This window comes from Liolophura sinensis, chromosome 9, assembly GCF_032854445.1.
Source record: "Liolophura sinensis isolate JHLJ2023 chromosome 9, CUHK_Ljap_v2, whole genome shotgun sequence".
NCBI lineage: Eukaryota > Metazoa > Mollusca > Polyplacophora > Chitonida > Chitonidae > Liolophura > Liolophura sinensis.
The window spans coordinates 33,070,535-33,096,832 of NC_088303.1; the positions used below are offsets into that span (position 1 = coordinate 33,070,535).

Below are 26,298 nucleotides of genomic sequence, written 5' to 3' on the forward strand. Positions count from 1 at the left end.
ATGCCAAAAAATAAATTAAACCTTTCATCTCGCTGTATTTCAGAGGGTGTGTTCGTGGATGGCGCATGTCCATCGAGTCAGGCCGAGGCGGAAGCCGAGGCCAGGAAGTGTCTGAACAAAATTGGACTACAAATAGATGCTGCAGGAGCTGGCGAATCCATGGCCAACAATGACATGAGCCAGATGAAACAATACTGCACGTAAGTCCACCACAATCAGTCGGAAGTCACGGGAAATGTGCAGCAAGGGAATCATTCTCTTCCTGAAATGAATACTGTGAGCCTATCATCCCAGCTTTAAGCTAATCAAAATGAACTATGGCCATAATATAAGCTTTTGCTGGACAGTCTTCATCCATTGAACTGTATTAAATGTCCACTGTACTGTGTCTGAACCATATGGTACACATCAAAGGGTCAGTGGCTAAATCAATTAACCAGACCGGCTCAAGACTTGTAAAAGAGGCTTGGGCTGTTCAGGCACCAGAAACTCTGATTTGAAAAAATCTGTGTATCAGAGTGTATCAATCATTTTGTGATATTAAGCGGCAGTTTAGTGCCACCCTAGGGTTGCTGCATGCATGAAGATCATACCTTCAACATATATACTGGCACTACATGTAGTTCACAACTCTGGGGATATGTACTGTATTGTCCTGATATTGTCCTTGTGGTTTTAGTCATAGACATAAGCAGACCCCTAGCTAAGATTTGGTGAAGGCATGGGGGAAGGGTAGTTTTACATCTAACATCAAGATAAATTAAGCGGTCCAAAATATTGTATTTTAGTAAGCTTTGTAATCCTCATAGTCAAACGGGATCCTTAATCGCAAGGCTTGCTGCTGTACCCCATTCGATAGATATGACATCTGACCATAATTCCGGGGTCACCACGGCAGAGAATTTTCTCATTCCACCGTAGACATTTTAGTGTGAGGTGGACGACATCGCTTGTAAAACTGTGCAAACGGGGTTGCTGTAAGACAAGTGGGGAAGTTGTCAGTGACTTGCCAATGATCGGTGGTTTACCCCAGTTTCTTTTGGGGGTTGGCTCCACCCACCTGACAATATTGACCCACCCGTCATATAAGTGAAATAATCACGAGTATGGCGTAAAACAACAATCAGTCGGTTAGTCAGATATCTTAAAGGATAAACAAAATGTTAATTGAAACTTATTTTGGAACCCCAAAAAGAGTCGGGAGTCGAAAAATAACTACACGTTTGTACACGATCATATGCCAATGGAATTATAGGGCGTAGCGTTGTTTTATTCAACAGAAAATTAAAAATACAGGGAAAAATACTTTACAAAACACATTTTTAAGCATGGCGCCAGGAACTGTGGTTTCACAGAGGGATGGCAGACGCTCTGAGAGGCATGGTGGAGTGCCACTCAATAAAGCGCTAGCTAGGGCTCCAGATATAAGGTATCCACATCAAATACACAAATACATGCATTACCCCGGTCTCATCATAGTGCAAACAGTCTCAGTGGGTTTCCAATAACAGATCCCCCTGGCCAGCATTGAAACACTAGGCTGATTAACCTTAGAGACAAGGTCAGATTTCCAACATCAGTCCTGATGATACAAGCTTTGACATAATTGCTGCCTTTCATGCTGTACAAAGAGCTGATAAGTCAGTTTTGGTACAAAACTTGATAGCCAAGTTGAATTTTTGTCGGTTTGCCATTATTATGTTCAAGAGACTGATATCCACTTGAATTTTCCCTATTAATTTAGAATAAATTAGATAATTAAATACCGAAATATTGGCCCCTTTTTTTTTCCATTCAAAATAAGTATTAAAATTCTTAAGATTTATAAAGTTGGCTGCATTGTATTTTTTCTAATTTTGGAATTTTTTTTAAAACTAGAAATAGTACTGATACTAGCCTGATATTTACTTTGTTCAAAGTAGACAAGAGTCGGTTTACTGAAGGCAGTTAACATTACTGTCAAATGGAGCAGAAAACAGACCACGAAATGTTGTCGGTTTTGACAAGATGTTGGTTAATTAAGGTGTCAGTGTTGAAAGAGTCCACTATGTTACTATTTACAGCTAGACTGGTTTATGAATCTAGTTGGTAACATTTAACGTCAAGTCTGTATGATCATTAGAGGCAATTCAGTTCCAAAACTCTTGGTAATTAAGGGCTCTGTCCAAAACCTGAAAGCTGTGACTTGACAGTTCTGGAAGCAGAAAAAAAATGTTGTTACAAAAACAGTTTCTTTCAGGCCCAGAAATGACCGCCCACACAAGAAAAAGACATTTATATTCCTTTTGACACCTGAGTATGAGTAACTGTCTTATTTAGGCAAGATATGTTTTGCTCAATAATTGTTCACGTCAACATTGTGGAGTACAGAAAGATACTCAAAAACTTTAATGCAGATGTGTAGGGGATTGGAAACTGTAAAAGACAAAACTTGAAGCCAGAATTTAAAACATTATTTACCATAAATGACCTGCATTTTGCCTCTGGCGGTTGCTCATTTTGCCTCAGGCAGTTACTCATTTCCCGCTTGGCGGTTACACATTTTGCCCCTGGAGGATGCTCGTTTTGCCTCAAGCAGTTAATCATTTCGCCCTTGGCAGTTACTCATTTTGTCTCTAGCCGTTACACATTTTGCCCCTGGCGGTTACTCATTTTGCCTTAGGCAGTTACTCATTTTACCTCAGGCGGTTACTCATTTTACCTCAGGCGGTTACTCATTTTACCTCAGGCGGTTACTCATTTTGTCTCTGGCCGTTACACATTTTGCCTGATTCTGATCTTAGAAAGGTGTTTTAGATGGTAGGGTAACATGCAAGTGGGAAAATATGTTTCAGGCGCAAGATTAATATTTTAAGGCTTATTATTGCCTCAAAAAATTAGCTTTTGTGGCGAATTTTTACATCAGTTACTTTAGTTATATCTGGGAATAAGCAGCATTGCAAATAGTATTTTGGCAGGTGTCAAGTGTTCTAATGAAGTGTCAGGTGTTCATAATATGCCAATTATGTCGCGCACACGATTTGGAAATTATTACCAGACTTGCCCTCATTCCGGCATTATTATAGGGGGACAAATATTGCTTTGTGTTATAGGTTGGACATTGTGTATGAAGTTTTGGGCAGAGTAATATCCTCTGAAAAAACGGACAGTGTAATGCTGGAATGTACAGGTCAGCCAAGTTAACATAAGTGTGTCCAAGTGGTCCCCATTAAATAGTGTGGTTCTAAGCATCAGTCAAATAACTAAATTGAATGTACATTTGGGTTATGAGGTTAAATTTAGCGATTTTTCACTCAGATGACAACGAGGAATCATTAGAAGGGTGTACATACATTGTGTCTTGTGCTTGTGTCAGTTGCTACCATTGTCACGGCACCCAGTCACATTATACAGACATTGTGCCAGTTGGTCTTAGCTGTTTCCTTACTCTAACCTCGGAGTGCAGAGTGCCAGTAGTGTTTTTGGAATATTCTCACAATTTTCAGACAGACACTCTAGTCTTTAAATTAGGGCGCTGGAGTGGTCTATTATAAGAAAAGAGAGGTGTGGTTGGTAGCATATTGTTGGCACCTGTACCTGCCTATTGCAGCAGACAAACAAAATCAGTTTATGATGCCGCTGTCATCCCACAAAGTAATTAATTAATTACTACAAAGTTGATGTATTGTTTGAAACTTGCATATAGGATACATGTATGTTACACAAGTTAATCGAAAACTTCCAAGCTTTTAGGCCTTCAAATGGCCAGGTTGAGGACTGAAAACTCGTCACAGTATACAAATTTTATTTGGAGATGCTTAGAAGTCTGTCTTTACTTATACATTACCACTGTTACTTTAAATTAATCTTTTTTTATATGTTTTGGTGATTGCTTCTTAACATGTATAAGAGTTATGGTGGCGTGCATCATGCAATGGGAATGTCACTTGTCAGTTCAGTGCATTTAAAAATAGGATTTGCTGAGTGGAAGACGGAAATATCACAAAGGGGATAAGGTAATATTGAGTTAATTTCAAGTTTCTTGCTCTCATCGCTTTTACAAACCTATGCAGTTATGTTACAAAAACAAAACAAATGCATTTTACCACATTGTTTTTTTTTTGTATCGGTTCTCTTGAAATCAATGGGGACCTGTCAAACGTCCGGCAGCAGGACCTTAACATCATTCTACTGTTCAGTACGGCGTAAAACACCAATCAAATAAAAAAATAAATAAATCATTTTACTGACATCAAATGTTCCTCTGCCAGCTCATGATGACGTCACATTAAAGACGAAATGACTTTAGATTTGTAACAGAGTAGACATTGTAACATTGTAGACATTGCATTGCAATCCTTTTTTGATGTAACAGTTGCTGGTCCGGCTTCGCACTGATGCCAGTTCACGGGATTATCAAATATGCTGCCTCCCCATTGTAATTTTGAGCGTATGGTAACTACAGACAGCAAGCGATACAGGCCTGAATAATCATTGAATAGGGTACTATCAGATTTTCCGCACACAATAGAACTTGCAAGTCACAAGCCTTCTGTTGCGCAACGTAAAACATGTTGCATCCTGTGGTTTCATCTGTGACATATTTGATCCACCCACTGTGACGTCACACTGAATGGATTTGAACACATAATTGTTTGTAAGTGTAATTTTCCTGTTTGTACAATCCACTATGTACATATATACTTCATAAACTTAAGCCTCTGAGCAAACAGAAAGGAAATCTGTTTTCATTTTCTAGTCCTGCTGCACAGAAATGTATAGTATTGAATGAATTAATGATTGTAATGCCATGTACCTCGGCAATATTCCAGCCATGTGTTTAAACCTAGAGCCAGTAAAAAATGGTTTTCGATGTGAAAATGAGAACCTTCAAATTCAAACCAGAATTGAGGGACATTTTTAAAACCAGCGAAACTAATAACATAAGTCATCGGGTAAAAGTTGAAAGCTAATTTCCATCCTACAAAATACAGTCCAATATATATAGCAGGAATATATATAGTGAGGGAGGGGGAAGAATGACATAATGATTGCATTCAGGAATTTGTGGGTGGATGGAAATCTGGGGGTTTGCTTCTTAAAGCCTGCCACATAGTGTGTGCTACAATATAATCACAAATACCAGGGTTGAGTGTTTAGAATATGAAAAAAAAAAATATGACACTGAATTGGTTGCAAGTATAGGAATAACAAAAGTAGTATTGAGTAATAAGCCATTCTATACATTGGAGCTACAACCGGTTTAGAAGACAAGAACATATTTATGCAACTGTACCTTAAATGAAAGAGCTATACTTAAGGTTGAATAAAATATCTCGTATATAGCTGAAACTGGAAATGGACGCTAATAATATGGTAGGGGCAAAATCTTTAGCACGGTGAAGTCACAATGAATATTCAAGAGGAGCAAAGAACGCTTTTCAGTGGAAAGCCCAGTACATGGCAGGACTTTCATTTTTCATCAGATGGATGGATTTTTTAGAAAATAAAAACTTTTAAAACTTGTTTTCATTCTTACAAAAACTTTAAAAATAAAAAAAAAAAAAAAAAAGAAAATGGATGGTTGTATTTACTGCTGTGATGTTCCCGTCTGGTCAGATGGTTGTTAACAAGTGCACTGCTTAGTTTCCACCTCTGAGCCCGATTTAAAATAAAACCTGGGAAAAAAACATTCAAATAGTGTTATACTACAGTCAGATCACTTCTGAGGTGCACTGGTGCACTTGCCATGGAAACTAGACTTTTTGTGAGCGTACATACGCACAGATATATGCACGTACTCAAAACTCAAAACCGCCTTGTAGTATGTGTACAAGGAGCAGAATTACTTGTATTTCACATGTACCGGAGCAGGGTATGGCGCAATGTGCCGCCAAAATTTGGAAATTCAACCATTCTCATTTCTCATGAAGCTTATTCATTCCTTGTAGACTAATCATCCCCCTCCAATATGGCCTGCAGATTGTATATAAGATGGTACGCCCGACTCTCATATCACATAAATGTACAACTCTATTATGGTACCATCAACAAAGATCAAAGCAATAAATATATCGATTTTACTTGTAGCTGTGTTTTATGCGATAGATGACATGTATATGTAGCAAGCTCAGACGTACTGTCTGCTGCGTCTTGGCGAGACTTAACCTTTGGACTAAACGGCACTGGAGGTAATTTGCACATGCTACATGTACATGCTACCACACAAGTACTTGGTACTATTGCCTCTGCCCATACTTGTGTGCATAGCCATCTGAGGATTGTCTTCCTGTTCTGGATCCAATGCATACCCTCACCCCTACACCCACCACCTCCTTCCCTGATCACTCACTGTACCACCATCAGAACTTAGCAGAGGAAAGTAAGTTACCAGTGTGACCCTGAATGCTGGAGTCAATAACCAGCTCTCTGCCAGTCCCCATGGCAACCAGTTACAAAGTTACAAAGTTACAGAATACCACCCATCCTGTTGGCAGTGGATTGGAGGGCCATGAAGATATGTGAATAGGGGAACAGTCCACCAAACTTGCATTATGCCTCAACCTTCAGACTATAGCGTGAGTCTGCCCGTGGAATGAATTTGCATCTCGGCATGTGTACAAGTGTATTCATTCCCACTCCACCCCACATATACAATACAGACATGCAGGCTTGGATACGAATTAAGTCGTATGTTATATAGTGTTGCCCTGCTGAAGAACTAGAATGTCATTGATTTTATGGTCAAATTATTGGCCACCATGATCAAACATTTAATTTCTGAATGGCTTCTTTGTATTGCTGAGTAAGGAATTAAGACAAGTTGCTTTTATTCAAGTGTTCGACAACTTGGTGTTATTAATTTATTTATTTATTTATTTATTTATTTATTTGATTGGTGTTTTACGACGTACTCTAGAATATTTCACCTGCATATAGTGTATTATAGTGGAAGGAGACCGGGCAGAGCCCAGGGTAAACCAATGACCATCTGGAGGTTGCTGGCAGACCAACAACTCAATGTGATCATATGCCAGTGTACTCAGTCACTTATTATTAAGTCCACTATTAGTTTCACACTCTCTTTGGACCGATACAATATTCAGTGGGGATAAGAAGCGTAAAATTTTTGAAGTAGAAAACCATGATGGTTGGGACATGTGAATAGTAATACGGAGAGCGTAGTCAGTCAAAAGGCTCTTCTGTAGGACTATACTTAGTTTGAGTGTAAGAGGTTAAAGAGAAATTGTATTGAACGTGGATTTCAGGGTTCTTTCTTCCTGTAAGCTGTTTCTGACAGCTTTTGATTGGTCATAGTATTTTAATAAACAAACCATACCAGTACATAAAGGTGTTAGGAATTGGATATGTCCTTGATAACAGATCTGAAGACTCTGCGACCCTTAAAAAGGTTCTGTCCTTGGTTTCGTAACTATCTTCTTCCTTTGAAGCCCATAAATCTTCAAAGAATAGTACCAGTAAAAATAAAGTTGACATGGGAAGAAAAAAAACATCAAAAACTGTCCAAGAAGATAGTTTGTTCTATTTTCTAAGAATTTGGAAACATATTTGTTGGATTTGTTAAAATGTTGGATTCTATCGCTGCCTGTTGCAACTACAAACCCAAGTGAGGCCATAAGAAATGTGTTTTTTTTTTAAACCTCTTGTTACTTGGATATGTTGCTTGCAACAGGCAGCTGTAGAAGATGATGTTGTCAAGTATCAACAAGTTTTAAAAACCTAGCTACTTTTCTAGACAGCTTTGGGTGGCCTTTCTGTCCACATAATCTTGTATTTTTGTGTACATGCACGTGTGCTGGTAATTTAACGCAACAGATACACATAGTGAACTTCTATTGTGTGGCTTGCTGTTTGTGACGGCCAGAGGGACAGAGATTTAAATAGGCTAAGTTGAAATTTCTTCGTTTCCCGTCTGTTTAATACCACATTCAGAATGCCTCACAATCTTTACATGTACAAACCTAGCACTGTAAATGTCTCATCCCGTGGAGAGTGGTTGAGTTAAAATGCTGTAGTGGGTTCGTGCATTCTTACTTTCCTGTTCATACATGAAGTGTTGTCATGGTAACGTCAAGGATTAAAATCTGGTGAACTGATGTGATATTGGTATAAGTCCTTAACACTGCCACACTTTTCAATGATAAGATTCCTCACTTTGTTGTGAGAAGGTCAACAACAAAAAAACACCTGATCACATAGACGAAGGCACAGCACTATATGTGCTTGTTGGTTATGATTATAGTGTGAGTTTTCTTTTTATGCATGTAGCTCAGTTAATAGAGTACAAGATTTCAGATCAGGAGATCCAAGTTCAAATCCCAGTGTGGCAGAAAATTTTTTCACCCATTAAATTTGAGTTATGGTTCAGTGTTGTCTTGACAATTTTGCTGTTCCATCTAGAGGCCAGTATAGATAGGTAGTAGGAAATATACTATCAACCCTCTGATTACAACCCAGGATCACTTGTTTTTATCTGAAAGTACTTAATAAGACCATGAGAACAAGGATTCTGACAGGCTGTTGGATGTGAAATGCTTGATGTTTACATTGATTATTAAAATTGTTTAAAAAAAAATGAGTTTCTCTTCAGCAGTCAGTATTTGAACATTGGATTTTTTGATGACATGCATATTACTTGAAACAAAAACGGCTGCTGTACACACATATCATCAGATATGTGTCGCATACACGATACGTCCCGTATAGATACATGTACCTGCTTCCCGTGCCAAATTCAGCCCTTAATTCTGTCATAGTTTAGATATACAGAGGATCCAAGACCCGTTGCTGAGGGCAAAATATCCCATTTAATTAGCACCACTGTATACATATTCTCCCCCCACCCCCTCAGTCATTAACCAGTTGTATTGACAGTTACATGCCTTACAGTGGCTTACTTGCACCAGTTGCTTACTTTCAGCAGTTACATATCAGTGGTGTGTGTATGCTGAGCCTTATATCCAAAACCCATGGGACAAATTGTTTACATGTCATGTCTACATGTCTTGTCTACATTGAGTACAAACAGTCTGTCAGTGACATAACAACTAAGCCCCCATGCATCACTGAGATACTATTATTATTGTTTTGCCGCGGAAGCCTGGAATCAAGTGTCAGGACCAGAACAGTCTGTACTAAATAGTGCTTCAACCAGCCAATTGTTTTGTGCAGGACAAAATTAAATATTGTATGTTTGGTTTTACAAGCCTTTTTAATAGCAAATGAGGGTAGGTAGGTTTTTTTTTTAACGTTTTTGTTTTTACTTTTTTGTTTTTGTGGGGGGGGGGGGGGTTTCTAGCAAAAGGGAAGAACAGTCCCCATTAGGCTCTTTATGTGGTGTTGCGTGAAGATTGAAGGATGGAACATATCAGCTTTGTCTTTGTATGTGAGCTTCCCTGCATCCATTCAGAAAGGCACCAGCCCTTTTTAGTGTCACTGCCTTCGTTTCCACTTCATGACAGTGTATCAGTAAACAGATACAGTCTCTGTCCACCAAACTTTTCTCAACATCTGGCGGTGGTGATCTCATCGACAGTTCAGGAAATGATACCATGATATTCCCAGCTACAGGTACATGCTCCTAAGCATGGAGTTTTGATGGGGAGAAAAGGTACCCACACACCAGGCTAACCTTTTTTTTTTAAAATTTTGGGACCTCCAAGGGTGTCTCTTCATGTCAACAGAAGGGGCTCATGTGGGGACCTCCGATACATGTGAAATGAGAGTAACACAATAGTGGGTGCCTACATAAAAGGGGCTCTGTTGGGGATTCTTAGGTAATGTTGGTTTAAAACAAAAATCTTATGTTTTGATCCTGCTTCAGCAGATAGTATTATGCAAGGTCTGACCATCTGCATTTGTCACCATGATTATGCCAGTCCATGACTGAAGTAATTTAATTCACAAAAAAATAAGCAAGGGGATTTACTTAGAACATAGAATGTCGGCTAAACATGTAGCTTGGGCGACTTGTCCTTGAAGGTAGACCTGTAGGCCTGTTATTAAGTTTTGTCAGTGTTTGTAAACATTTCATGCCGGTCATAACCAGAGCCACACAATTCTCAGCAATTCAGTTTCGCTAGATTAGGTCTGTTTTTAAGGTATAGCGTGACGAATATAATTGTATTAGGAGAACTCTATATCTCGTCATTGAAAGATGAAGACAGCTGTGATGTTTACAAGATTTTCGTGAACATCTATTCTTACAACGATTATCTCATAAAATGAGTATTTAATTTGAAATCTCTACTCTTTATGGAAAAAAAGCTGTTCTATAGATTGGAATACTTAAATAACGTGATGTATTTTTACATGGTGTCAGATTATCAATAGAAATCAGCGTGATAGACGTACCAATTTTGGTTAGTCAGGTAGACAGCATCACATGGTGAGTAGCTCAAAGCAGATTTTGAATTTAACTGAGATTTTCTGTGGAAATATCAGATAAAATATCAGTATCAATGGTTGCAAAAGGCGCATAAGTATCTTAGCCATGTATTGAGTGGTTTTGGACAATAAGTATGCTAGGAGATATTTGTTGATGGGGTAGCTGATTACAGATACAATGTCCTAATCGGGTGCACATGTCATCAGGGCTAAGGATGGCTGCCATCTTTGGGTATCAGTAAATATAAACCATCCTTGTTAGACTGGATTTTTGGAAATTGTATATCTCAAAAAAAGTGCCAGTCAGCTTTATAAACAGAATGACAGTTCAAACAATCTGCAAAAAAACATATATTGAATGAAACAAAGTAATTTGGCATGTGTAAAAACACGATAAAAGAATTTTGGTTGGGGATCTTTTTGAAAGGTCGTTCGTGTAACATTAAACATATAATACTTTAATTTTGGCCTTAATGTAACTCTTTTAATAATGTTAATATCTGGTGGATTTTCGAATTTCCATTGTGTCCTGCACCTGAGTTAAAAACTATTTCCGGCTTGTTGTTAAAGCTTCCATCAAAACTGTACCAAAAAAAACTTGTATCATTGATCAGTTTGTTGCATGTAATAATTATTTAGTTTAAGGGTAATAGTGTCATAAATCTGTTTAATTTTGTACAGTTATATGAGATATTATGATTGAGATAATATGTACAATTTAAGATAATGTAGGATTTGAGATAACATGTACAATTTGAGATAATGTACAATTTGAGATAACATGTACAGTTTGAGATAATGTACAGTTTGAGATAACATGTACAATTTGAGATAACATGTACAATTTGAGATAACATCTAGTAATCAGTCATTTATTCACCCAACAGATACAGTTTCTGTCCACCAAAGTTTTCTCAACATCTGGCAGTGTTGTGGCATTATTGAAACTGCCTGGTAGGCTCTCTTAGCATTTTTCTAGAGTTATGGTGCCTTCAGTTGCTCCCTATCTTACTTCAGCAACCATGCACATGGACTTGTAATTAAATCCCCTTGACAAGTTGTATTGGGTGCACATTTCTTTGTTGGAACAAGGACTCCAAACACTGGTCCATGGATGTGAGACCAGACTGTGGCATTTTGTTTTGGCCTGTACCTGCAACCATTGGCCCAGTAGGGCTATGATCTATCCACGTTTTATTTAGATACAAGTGACCATACCACATTACACTTACATTTACGACCAATTTTCTGTAAAATATCACTTCTAGTGAATCTTTCATATTCAGATGAAAAATTAATGCGGCATTAAACAGCTTTATATTGTTTTCCATCTATTTGAACTGAAGGACCAGTAAATGTCGAAGGACAAAATTCAAACACACTTGCAATTAAAATGTTCTCCTACAGGAAGCTTACAAAGAGTACGCTGATTGCAGCAGAACATTGCGTCCATCACATTTTGAGTTATTTCTTGTTTTGAGTTTGACCTTTTTAGCACTTGGAATTTATGACTGAAGTGTTCAGTTGCTTAGTAAATATAAGCCCTGGTATAGGGCATTTTTGAACCTATCAAAAGGGCTTGGATGTCAAAAGTATGGGATCCAAAAATGATAAAATTTTCAAACTTTTGTGTCATTTGCATACATTAATTTGGGGAAATTAGTAGCTTTGCACATCCCATTGTTACCCTGATGCTCTATAGCTACATCAACCCCTGCAGGCATATTTTAGTTATGGTATCAACTTAATTGTTACATAGAAGTCATGCTGGAGATAAAGGACAGAGGACTGGTTATGTTTAGTGTTTATTGACCAGTATGTTTATTCAAGTTATCAGGTTTTGGACTAGCCAGTACTATTCAGTTTTGTTGTTCAGGGGTAAGGTTTTATGTTTGGGTCAGATATTCCAAACATTTTCTCATCATCTTTATGATACTTGGTGAGATTGATGAACTGGATTTGGGCATTTACTCATTTTGAATAATTAGGTAAACTTGCATATTAAGCTTGCCATTACGAAGTAAGTTGTTTTGTTTGGGTCAGCTGTTGTCAAAGTTTTCACGATATGTTCATTTAACTTATTGGGCTTGATATCAAAACATGCTTTGAAGATGTTGGCATTATCCACCGGGCATAAACAGAGGTACAGTGCATCATACACTCCAAGAACTCTTGGTTGTCACATGATGAAAAATTGGTAAGCCTTCGTTAAACCCTGAGGACTCACTCACTCACTCACTTACTTTAAACATGGTGCGTGCACAAGTGTTCACACTATGTGCACACCATGAAGACACTGCCTGCTCAAATATGAATTAAAATTCTGTTTGAATCTGCCTGTCAACTGACTCAGTACATACTGCAAACAATGTATGGTGTAAAAATGACACCAAAATTAGGTTTAACCTGTGGATTACCGTTGGTTAATTTCCCCCATGCTCTGCCCGGTACACTACTGCTCCTCTATAAATGCTACTGTCATTGTATACAAGAAATATTCTTGAGTAGGTGAAACACCAGTGAAATAAATAAATCACTCTGTGCTTGTTTTAAGTATTAATTCACAGATATGAAAAGTCCTACACCGTCATTCAGATTAGAAATCTGTGCCTGTTAGCACAGGAGGGTCTAAACTTCTGCAGTAATGTGAACATTGTATTGTGCATAAAGCCAGGTTCATGCATGGCAGCATGTTAAGACCATTGTACTGGGTGTTATAGCGGCTGCAGCTGCTACTGCTGCTGCGACTGCTAGTGCTGCTGAAGACTGTGTAGAACAGACATTTGCATGTTACAAAACAGTCCTCGCTGACTACAATAACTTGAATGAAGGTTTACTTCAGCGAATGGGTGCATTGCACAATAGGTGTATTCTTAGAGCTTAGCCCTGCAGTGCATGGATAACCTCTAGCTCCATATGACAATCTGTCACAGACCAAACTGTTATGTCTACGGCGGCATTAAAAGCCCCACTGCAATTGCCTTCAAAATTTGCAGGAAAAAAGGCTAATGAAAGGTTATAAAGAATTACTTTTAAGTGGGAAAAAACACATTTTGCCCGTGGAATATCATTGTACCTTCCAAACAGACTATACACAATGTTTGTAAGATAAATTGGACTCTCAGAATAAGACAAAATAAATAACTTACATGCAGTGTAATCCTGTTGTAAATTTTGAAACAAATGCCAGAGATAAATGCAGACGCAAGTTCATACGGACCAGGGGTAGTTACAGTCTGGAAATTTCTCCAAAAATCCAGCCTTGATGTTTCCCTTACATTGATAAATCTCCTTTAAATAGTCTTTCAATTTATTTGATGTTGGAAGTTTGTCATCTTCTTCACATCAATTCTTGAGTATGGTGTCACACAGCAATCAAATAAATAAAATCTTGCTAAGATCTTGTATCTTGTATTTCAGTGCATTTTGACAGTGGAAAATTAATAAAATAATACATGAGATATAGTCCTGTATTTGCCCCTAACTGTGTGAAGTATTCAGAGAAAGCCCTGTATTTGGCCCTGAATATATCTGTACATGCAGTATACACAGGAAAAGCCCTATATTTGGCCCTGAATATATCTGTAGATGCAGTATACACAGGAAAAGCCCTATATTTGGCCCTGAATATATCTGTACATGCAGTATACACAGGAAAAGCCCTGTATTTGGCCCTGAATATATCTGTACATGCAGTATACACAGGAAAAGCCCTGTATTTGGCCCTGAATATATCTGTACATGCAGTATACACAGGAAAAGCCCTGTATTTGGCCCTGAATATATCTGTACATGCAGTATACACAGGAAAAGCCCTATATTTGGCCCTGAATATAGCTGCACACGGCCAGGTGTGTGTCAGTCATGTCAGAAACTGACTGCCCATTTCATTCATGTCATGCACATGCAGTCAGCAATTTGAGAGGAAGGCAGCATAAGCTGGACTGGAACTCCCCGCTGTCACATCGACTCCTCGATCCTTGTGCTACGCTAACCACTAGGCAACCTCCTAGCAACTGAAAGACATGCAGATAGGGTGTGATTAGCGACATAGTGGGGTTGGGGTAGGGGTGAGGCTCAAACCAAGTATTTAACCTAAATGTATGTGTGTAGAAGTCTGCAAATCAGTCTGGCTCTCCCAATGTAGGGACTGTGTAGTAAGGCTGTAGCTTGGATTTGGCTTCCCGCCTTATTGGCTACACTGATGTGTTAGCTTTAAAGACTTTGGTGAAGAAATTCATCATTAGTGATTCATATTAGATAGGGGATATTGCATATGACTGTGTTCGTATTAACTTGTACTTTGTCGTCATTGTTATCAGCTTGCAGGTGGAATGGTGTTTAAGAAGTTATTGAGAATTTACAGTAAAATTAAATAGTGTGGTTTCATAGCGTTTAAATGAGGTTTAGTTATAAAAGTCGAGGTACAGGTAGTAGGTTTTTCATATTTTGCATACCTCTGGAGTATAAATAGTGGATTAAGTAGCAGTTAAATGTTCTTACATGTACCTTATAGACTTTTTTTTAAATGCAGTGTTTCCAATGTTTTGGCAACACAAATCTTACTTAAGTAATGCACAGAGTAGACACCCACAGCTGGGTAACTAAATGCTTTGTCTCAGGTCCCCACTGGGGCTATAAAAGACCAGCCCTAATGTGAACAGTGTAGTGAGGAGTTAGTCACCACCTTGGAGGGTCATCAGCCTGGCTGGTCACCCAGATGGCAGCAAGACATATCACTCACCCTGCTTTGGTGTTTGTGTCAGTTATTTGCCTACCACCCAGCATCCCCTAATGTTAGTCATAGCTGATGTGTTACCTCGCCTGGAGCAAGGTTACAGCTGCATGGTAACTACAAATGTGTTTGTGTGGATAATTATAAAACATGGTGTAATGCCAGATACATGCGCAGAAATTACAGGAGTGAGGGTCACGATATGTGGGCATCGCAGAAGCATTTGCTGGCTTTATATGTCTGTGTATTTATTTATGCTGAAACGGCTCACTCAAGTGAATTTCATGTCTCTACGACATCGCAGTACATAGCGGACTTAATATTTTCCAGTATTCCTGTCTAGATATCACAAGCTGGCTGACCAATGAGATGGTTACACATTCTGGTATCAGTTCCTGCATGGATTCCAATGACCAGGAGTCTGGGATACAGATTGTTACCTGTGGGAAGTGCAGCTCTCCACAGTTCAGTACTTAACATTGTGTTACAATACTTAACATTGTGTTACAATACTTATCAGATATACAAGAGGGTCATAAATTGTCGTAAATTTATTGCAGTATATAAATAATGCTTAAAGAATGCATTATACCCAAATTTCTCAACTTTATCGCATACGAAAGAGCAACTTTCAATGCAATTTATACACATGTTTAATTTGATTCTGGAGACAAAACTACATGGTCGGGTTCACCAGTTTGAGAGCTTCACCAGAAGTCGAATTTTATCAGTGTACGCAGAATAACGCCTTGAGGATATGCTTGAGTAAACACCTGACAAACATGCGAAAAGGTTGAATTACGCTAATACAGACAACATCATTTAGAAACCAAGAAATTGAAACTTTCACATGTTCCTGTAAATACAGCTACCTTTACATAGTGGTGTGATGCTGGCAGTATCATTCAAATTTAGAAGTGAATGACTGGCATTTGGTGGATGTACGCCTTGCAGTACTAAATACCACAGCAGTCCGGACAGTGGCCCAAGTGCGGGTAGAGTATGTCTTAATTATGTTATACCTGTGACTTCTGTGGCAAATAGCAGTTGATGCATTTACAAAATTAATGACTTGGTTCATATGTATTTTATGTAAATTGAATAAAAATATTCTGATTTTTCCTATTCTGAGCCACTGATTCGGTGGTGTAGTGGTTAGTGTCCACCTTAGTCAGAAGACCTCCAGGTTGGGTCATACCAAAGACTTTAAAAATGGTACATGTGATTGCTGATGCCTCGCTTAACATTCAACACGCAGAGGTTAAAGCAAGGAGACATTTCAGAGACAGGGTGGGTGTCATGTCTGCATGGTGTGTTTGGCATGATGCTTCAGTGGCGGCAACAATTTGTGGAGAGAGATACATGGTTATTCTGTTTCATAATTACTCTGTTGGATCTTTTTATAGGGATACATGGTTGTTCTGTTTTTTAATTACTCTGTTTGATCCTTTTATAGGGATACATGGTTATTCTGTTTTTTAATTACTCTGTTGGATCCTTTTATAGGGATACATGGTTATTCTGTTTTTTAATTACTCTGTTGGATCCTTTTATAGTTGGTACATGTAATAATGTACAGACTGTGAAGGCATGGTAAGTACATGGAGTCTGTGTGGTGGCCCTGAGAGGATGAGTCAGAAGTCTGACCCAGAAAGCCATACCCAGCTCACAGTAAGCTCAGTTCCCATCCTAGGGCATCTGTTTGATGCATACATAAATTGAGGGTTCCTGTCGAGATCAATTGAAGCCTGAAGTCTGTGCTTTGATAGACTGCCAAACTTGAACTAGGCCATCAGTGTATAAACAAGTGCTCAGTGATTGGGAAGGATTTTTAGTGAGAATGAAAGTGCTACAATCTGTCAATTTACCAACATCCATTCATGGCCCATTTTTAGTGAAAACAGTAAATGATAATTGCGGCTGTAAAAAAGGCAGAAAACACAAATTGTCATTACAGTAATTATCCCACACAGCCTATGTGGATAGACCTACAGTAGTTGCCTCTGCCATTATGATAATTTCATTATGTTATGATCAACTGTAACATAATTAACATAGTGATATTTTGCTTGGTAGAAGTAAATTGATTGGTCTCGCAGGGCAATACTAGAAGGCACACAAACAAATATTTCACATGTGCAATGGGCGTTGTCATATGACTGCAAAATTGTTAAGTACGACTTTAAACCCCAGGCACTCCCTCACTCCCATGTGCAACGGCTCTAGCCTACTTACAGTATACCCGGCATCATGTATGTTTGTTCTATGAATACTAGAACAGGGTACTGGGTTGGGGCGAACTTCGCAGGCTGAATCATGTGGTAGGTTGTTGCAGCAGCTTATTGGCTCATGATCATTTAGGTCACTGGCTTGAATCCACCACTCACTGGTTCAGTATCGGATTCATGTTACAAAGAATATCTGCTTCTTTTGGGTGTTGCTGTTTACAAGCCAGTCCAAAGTTCCATTAGCAAGTATTTATTGTGGAAAAAAAAAAAAAAAAACACCCCTTTCTGTTGTAGTCCAAAAGCTAGTAACCATTAATCTCACGCTGCTAGATTAATTGTGGTAATAAATTCATTGCACCAACCCATCACTCCACCCTCCAGCTTTGGGAACCTCTGTGGCGGTGGGGGTTAGCATGCCAGGGTGGCATGATGAGCCTCTCACAAATGCAGTCGCAGTGAGTTCAAGTCCAACTTATGCTGGCTTCTTCTTGGCTGTACTTGTGAAAGTCTTGCAGCAACCTGCAGATGGTTGTGGGCTTTCACCGGGCAGAGCCAGGTTTCCTCTCCCCATAATGCTGGCGATCAGGTGAAATATATTTGAGTGTGGCATGAAACACCAATCAAATAAATAAATAAATCATTGCAACTGCAGCCTTTTGTCAGTTTGCCTCAGTGAGTTTTATTCTTACTGTTTATGTAAATGCTAAAATAATTGCAAATTACACGCCTCCTAGCACCATGGCTTAAGCAGAATTAGGTAAAAGAAATGCAGTGCAGTCGGTTGCAATTTATATTAGGTGTCACTGGTCTGGCTATACGAGGGGAGACTGAAAAGTTTGACCTGAGGTACTTAAAGAAGATTCGTCTGACTCTGTGATGTTTCTTGTTCAATTTCTCAGAGTATAATGATATTAATGACTTATAACTTTCTTTATATATGGGTAAGGAGATGCTTAATTAGTAACCTACATGTACATAATGAGCTTATGGTATGACTTCCAGTACTTCAGGCTGAGAACTCCCCTCATACTCAAATTCATCACATTTTAAACATACAGTAACATTAAAACAATGGCTAGGAACTTGATCTTGGGGATGCTTAGTCCACCACAGAGTTCTGGGTTATGGAGGAATACAATATAATTTAAGACGTACAGCATAGAAAGTAAAACCAAAGTATTGGCGACAGGGTAATACCTGATCCCACATAACCAGTGAAGTATTGAAGGCAGTTGACTGCGTTAACTTTTGTTCACTTCCACTTTCATTTTGTGTTTGTAGTGATGGTACATTGGACAGTGCACTAGGATGTGTGGAGGAAATCGTGAATGATTGCAAGGCTGAGAATGAACAACTGGCTCAAAGCCTTAACAACGCCATTAGCATCAGCAGGCTGAGAAGTGGCTTGAAATACATGTGTGACAACATCCAGTGTAAGTCTAGTTTCATTTGTGTGTGTCGACTTACCATGCAGTTCAAGCAACAGTTTAAATGACAGTTCAGTTACATGTGTAACAACTTGCATGGCAGTTCCAGCTTCTAGTGTATGCATGTGTAACAACTTGCATGGCAGTTCCAGCTTCTAGTGTGTGCATGTGTAACAACTTGCATGGCAGTTCCAGCTTCTAGTGTATGCATGTGTAACAACTTGCATGGCAGTTCCAGCTTCAAGTGTATACATGTGTAACAACTTGCATGGCAGTTCCAGCTTCTAGTGTATGCATGTGTAACAACTTGCATGGCCGTTCCAGCTTCAAGTGTATACATGTGTAACAACTTGCATGGCAGTTCCAGCTTCTAATGTATGCATGTGTAACAACTTGCATGGCAGTTCCAGTTTCAAGTGTATACATGTGTAACAACTTGCATGGCAGTTCCAGCTTCTAGTGTATGCATGTGTAACAACTTGCATGGCAGTTCCAGCTTCTAGTGTATGCAAGTGTAACAACTTGCATGGCAGTTCAAGCTTCTAGTGTATGCATGTGTAACAACTTGCATGGCAGTTCCAGATTCTAGTGTATACATGTGTAACATCTTGTATGGCAGTTCAAGCTTCTAGTGTATACATTTGTGACAACTTGCAAGACAATTTCAGTTTTTAGTGTATCCATATGTGGCAACTTACATGGCAGTTCCAGATTCTAGTTTGGCCATATGTGACAACTTGCAGGACAATTCCAGATTCTCGTGTGTCCATATGTGACAACTTACATGACAATTCCAGATTCTAGAGCATACATGTGTGACAATTTACATGACAATTCCAGATTCTAGTGTGTCCATATGTGACAACTTACATGACAATTCCAGATTGTAATGTGTCCATATGTGACAACTTACATGACAATTCCAGATTCTAGAGCATACATGTGTGACAACTTACATGACAATTCCAGATTCTAGAGCATACATGTGACAACTTATATGACAATTCCAGATTCTAGTGTGTCCATGTGTGACAGCTTACATGACAATTCCAGATTCTAATGTGTACATATCTGACAACTCACATGACAATTACAGATTCTAGCGTGTCCATATGTGACAACTTACATGACAATTCCAGATTCTAGAGCATACATGTGTGACAACTTACATGACAATCCCAGATTCTAGTGTGTCCATGTGTGACAACTTACATGACAATTCCAGTTTCTAGAGCATACATGTGTGACAACTTACATGACAATTCCAGATTCTAGTGTGTCCATGTGTGACAACTTACATGACAATTCCAGATTCTAGTGTGTCCATGTGTGACAACTTACATGACAATTCCAGATTCTAGCGTGTCCATGTGTGACAACTTACATGACAATTCCAGATTCTAGTGTGTCCATATGTGACAACTTGCATGACAATTCCAGATTCTAGTGTGTCCATATTTGACAACTTACATGACAATTCCAGATTCTAATGTGTCCATATGTGACAACTTACATGACAATTCCAGATTCTGGTGTGTCCATGTGTGACAGCTTACATGACAATTCCAGATTCTAATGTGTACATATCTGACAACTCACATGACAATTCCAGATTCTAATGTGTCCATATGTGACAACTTACATGACAATTCTAGAGCATACATGTGTGACAACTTACATGACAATCCCAGATTCTAGTGTGTCCATGTGTGACAACTTACATGACAATTCCAGATTCTAGAGCATACATGTGTGACAACTTACATGACAATTCCAGATTCTAGTGTGTCCATGTGTGACAACTTACATGACAATTCCAGATTCTAGCGTGTCCATGTGTGACAACTTACATGACAATTCCAGATTCTAGTGTGTCCATATGTGACAACTTGCATGACAATTCCAGATTCTAGTGTGTCCATATTTGACAACTTACATGACAATTCCAGATTCTAATGTGTCCATATGTGACAACTTATATGACAATTCCAGATTCTGGTGTGTCCATGTGTGACAACTTACATGACAATTCCAGATTCTAGTGTGTCCATGTGTGACAATTTACATGACAATTCCGGATTCTAGAGCATACATGTGTGACAACTTACATGGCAATTCAAGTCTCTAGTGTGTCCATATGTGACAGCTTACAGGGTAATTCCAGCTTCTGTTCTTTACATGTGTGAGAACTTAAAGGACAGTTCCAGCTTTGAGTGTTTACACGTGAAATTTACTGCCATCCTATGAGTAAAAAATTCTCGAGTGTCATCAAACACTCCAGTAAATACAGTCACGGAAAAAATTATTAGACCACCCTTGCTTTCTCCCATTTCTTGTTCATTTTAAAACCTTGCACAACTGAAGGAACATTTGTTTGGGCAAAGAAAGTGATGAAAACAGAAATAGTTCATAAGGGTTTTATTTAAGAGGTGATATCTATCAGTTCTCTATGACTTTCATGACCAAAATCACTTAAGTTCATACATCTGTAGATGTGGCAACTGTATTCTCAAAAACATTTTGGCATTTCATTTTTTCTCCTGTCTCCTAGTCACGTAGTCACATGACTCTCAGTCTCACACGGGAGTTAGTACTTGATTGCATGCCCATTGTTTTTGATGACTGCAGCCATGCGCCTTGGCATGCTCTCCACCAGTTTGTTACATTGCCCTGCAGTCACAGCAGCCCATTCCTGTTGCAAAAATTCGCCCAAATTTGCTTTGTTTTTGGGCTTGTGGTTCTCCATTTTGAACTTGATAATATTCCACAGGTTTTCAATTGGATTCAGATCAGGTGACTGAGCAGACCAATTCATGGTTCGAATGTTCCGGTTCTCTATCCAGGTTTTAACTGACCTTGCCGTGTGGCAAGGGGCATTGTCTTGTTGGAAAATCCAGTCATTCGAGCCAGGAAAGAGTTTAGCAGCTGATAGAAGAAGACTGTTTTCAAGAGTAGCTCTGTATGTGACTTGGTTCATTCTCCCTTCACACAACTGCATCTGTCCTGTTCCACCCATACTGAAACAACCCCAGATCATCACTGATCCACCCCCATGCTTTACAGTAGGAGCAAGGCAGTCTGGTTTGTAGGTTTCCCCAGGCTTCCTCCTAACCAGTAAGTTGGCTGGAGTAGGCATCAACTCAAAATTGGATTCATCACTGAAGACAACTTTAGCCCAATCATCAACAGTCCAATTCTTGTGATCCCTCGCAAAACGCAAGCGGGCCTTCCGCTGCCTCTCGTTGATGAAGGGCTTCTTCCGTGCCCTGTGCGACTTTAGACCAGCTTCAAGAAGTCGGTTTCGAACTGTTCTTGCTGAACAAGTCACATTTGTTGACAATGCCCACTCATTTCTAAGGTCTCTGGAGGTCTGACGACGATTCTTGATACAGGACCGGATGAGTGCTCGGTCATCTCCTGGGGTAGAAAGACGTTTCCTGCCTCGACCAGCTAGCAGTTTTGTAGTACCATGTTCGGCTTGCTTTCTCTTGGTGTAATGAACTGCTGTCTTAGAGATCTTCAGTTTTTTGGCCACTTGTCACTCGCTCAATCCAGTATCCAGCTGTGCCAAGATGGCTGCCTTTCTGGCTCCACATAATTCTTTCGTTTTAGGCATTATGAGAGCTGACAACTACCGAGTTGTGCTGCGTCTTAATATATAAACAAGAGACCCCTATTTATGTAAGCCTACATGTAAACAGGAAACCACTCTTTATGTAAGTCTGCATGTAAATGGAAAGCATGAAATTGCCTCGCATACACCCTAGGAATACAACTGACCTTAAAGCATATCAAATACGACAAAGTATTGTGGAACCAGCTGGATTTTTGTCGTATTCATTGTAATCTTCGGTTAATACACCTTTAGGGTTGCCAGGCATTAAAATGAACAAGAAACCAAAGAAAATATGAGTGGTCTAATAATTTTTTCCATGACTGTACATGTAAATGTTGAAGTAATGACATCCATGTGACATGCATAGCTTACGTCACACTGTGATCATCGGTGTTGTTGTCCAGTAACCTGGAGAGCATTGTTAAACAAAATGTTGGGGCTGGTATCTTAAAAAGTACTGCCGGTATTGAGATCAGGTTTAGCACATGTATAGAGCACCCAGGGGGATATTCCATTGTTGATTTGGGGTGTACATATTAAATGCTGTAAATTACTGAATTCCTGATTTAGTGTGTTGTGTATTAAAACAAAATGTTAGATGTGGCTTCTCTAAAAGTGCTTCATATATTGATCTCGGGGGTTTGCATGATGCAACAGGTGTGTGCATGTTAAATTCCGTAAATTACCAAATTCCTGACTTAACATATTGTGCATTAGAATCAAAGTTAAACAAAATGTTAGTGGTATCTCAAAAAGTACAGCATGAATTGACATGCATTTTTAACATACATATAAAGCATGGACAGTGACGCTAGGGGGGATGTTCCATGGCTGATGTTCTCTGTGCATGTTAATTACCATAAATTACCAAATTGACGATTTCAGTGCTTTTATGTATTGAGCTGAAGTTTTGCATTCATGTGTCTCCTACAGGCAAGCTCTTTGCTAGACTTGCTACCAAATCTAAGTTTGGACCTGAATCTAAGACCTGAAATTTCATTCAAGTTACTGTTTTTGGCCTAACCAAGTTCTTTGGATCATAGAAAGGTAACATTTCTTTGGAAGTTGCTATGCAGGCATGGTATCCTGATGAGAAAATATGAGTTATATTAAGATATTAGTACTATTTTATGGCCTTCCTTAATCTCTAAAAGGGATCTTGAGCAAAATACCTAATCTCTAAAAGGGAACTTGAGCAAATTTTAAGTATTAATAGTTAAAGGAACTGTGGGATGATTGGTGTAATCAATGTGCTTGTCTACATTTCAGTGATTATTGACAACTCAGAATGTATAGGGAATCAGGTGGGTCCCATCTCGAGCTGCGTCGAGCTGGAGACAAAGTGGTTCCAAGCAGAGATGCAGGCTATGCAGGCCAAAGGTCAACCAGATCAGGACGACATCTGGAGAATCACTTGCGGGTTAGTATTGCCGTCCGATCTGGCTCTTCTGGAATTCACTCACTTATCAAGTTTTACCTCCGGATTTATGATAGCCATCTTTGATTTCATTATCTTGTTTTTCTATAATCTCGGTTTTCATATCGTTTGACATATCTATTTATAAATTACTGTCATCAATTCTACACCCAATCTTAAGTGATCTAACTTCTACACAGAGATTTGCTGCTCCTCTGACACTAGTTCTACACCCAAATTGTACATGTCTGACACCAGTTCTACACCCAAATTGTACATGTCTGACACCAGTTCTACAGATTCAGTACATATCTCTGACACCAGTTCTGTGTCCATATTTGGCACAACCCTGGCGCCGGTTCTGCACCCAAATTGTACATGTCTGACACCAGTTCTACAGACAGATTCAGCACATATCTCTGACACCAGTTCTGTATCCATATTTTGCACAACTCTGGCACAGGTTCTGCACCCAGTTTTGACACGTGACACCAGTTCTACACCCAGTTAGGGCACATGTCTGTGACACCAGTTCTACACTCAGTTTTGGCACATCTGACACCAGTTCAACTCCCAGATTTGCATTAGTTCCACAGTACATGAATCCAAAACACATGTGGTAGTTGTATGGTCAGAATAAGATTTTGATGCAAATTTTTTTTTTAAATCACTTTATTTTTCATCAAACAGAATTAGAAAAAAAGAAGCATTCTCTACTGACCTACTCACTTTATTTATAGGGTTGGGTTACGCCTGCAGAATTCTTTTGAATTCATGTGGAACTTGTACTGGCAACGCCTTAGCATATATGCAAAAAGAAATATATATAAAGCTTGCAGTTTTAGTGACACAAATAAGTCATTATTAGTGTCATTTTCAGAATAATTGTATGCATAAATTCCATTGAATGAAGTGCTTGTAAATTTATAGTACCTCTTTTCTCTCTCTCTCTCTCTCTCCCTCTCTCTCTCTCTCTCTATATATATATACACACACACATATGTATCTGGGTTTGTGAATTTCTCATAGGTTCATGGACAGAATATTTGGATGCCAACATAAAGTGTTCAAAGAGAACTGTGGTCAGGAAATTGCTGATGTGATGACCAACTTCATGCAGTCTGTCAAACCACCAGTATGTGCAGATTACTCGGGGGCCGTCACTGTTTCTGTGTCTTGGACGCTGTTGGCCGGTCTGCTCAGCCTGCTTATGTATCTGCGAGAGTAACATCATCAGCGCATCCTATTCGAAATGCTTTTCTCCCACTACAGCCCATTAATGTACCAAAATTGATGCTGTAGAACCTTCTTTAGAACTGACCTTATATCTGGAGTGTTATGAAAGTGTATGCATTTTTCTTTTTGTTTTTCTTTCATCAGTTTTTTCCAAACCATGTTGTAAAATAAAACACTTGGAATTGACATGTACGTGTAAGTGTTTTGGTGAAAACCATTTCCGTAAGGGTATCTGTTAAATATGAAGAATGCTCGAACGCAATAGTTGGAACCATCCCAATAGGGGAATGCTCAGTGTCACTAAGCCCAGACATTATATAGATCACCAGACTAATTGCTACCTATCTCAGTGTGGTTCACCAGCCGTCTTAAAAGGAAAGCAAATCTTGTAATACACCATTGCCCTATACCTACTTGAATAACAATAACAGCCATGATTATTCATGATCGAAATCTCTTGTACTGTTATTCAAATACTTGTAGGCAGGGGGCGCTGCTGTTTTATGAGTTGGAAGATTTGCTTCCGTTTTGTGGAGAAGTGGTTGGTAAACTCCAGTGGCCATCTGTACTATATTGCCAGTAAATGCGTATGATATACAGTATGTAGATTTTCAGAGAGGTATTTAGTAACATTGTATACTCTGAGTATAGAACAGTCATTAACTGTCATGCTAATCCAGTAGTCCAGCGTACCTATTTAATCTAGCAATTAGTCTCAAGCCACAGGGAACCTGAGCAATGAATGCCCTCCAATAATGTGAATGAAAAAGGACCCTAGCAGATGTGAAGAGAGATAACTCTCTTGTATAAGGTGGCTACGGAAACTCTTGTGGGGATGCAAGTTTTAATTAAACATATAAAATCCTCTCAGGGATTGGTATTTTGTATACATGTGGCGCTGTTATTAACAGTTGTACTTTGAACGTTAATTTGTTGATACTAAAACTTGGTGTTATTGTTTGAGTTGGTGCCCCTTTTTCGGGTTCTGCCTTTGACTTGATATCTGTATACCCAGACTGCTCATGCAGTCGTTTTCACAACTTCACAGTTTATGGCAAATGCCTGATATTTTGTAGCTCGTTTGGGTTGTATTCATTAGCAGATTTTCTAAGCTTGGCAGTAATTCATTTATAGATTGATGGACCTAGCTGGTATACATTATCTCAAATTGCTGAAGTTCAGTGCTATTGGAAGGTTTTATCCATTTTTATTTTGTTCAGGGATCAGGGAAGGGTGGGTGGGGCGTGAGGGGG

General features: G+C 39.0%; 1 protein-coding gene across 1 annotated transcript; it reads left to right on the forward strand.

Annotated features, from left to right (window-relative positions):
* On the forward strand, nt 1–26,274 carry LOC135474937 (uncharacterized). Its single transcript, XM_064754632.1, has 4 exons — nt 1–200; nt 18,631–18,782; nt 23,662–23,812; nt 24,839–26,274. Exons 1-4 carry the CDS (start codon nt 1–3, stop codon nt 25,035–25,037), a joined length of 702 nt encoding a protein of 233 aa, XP_064610702.1. The 3' UTR covers nt 25,038–26,274.
* The last annotated feature ends 24 nt before the right edge of the window (nt 26,275–26,298 follow it).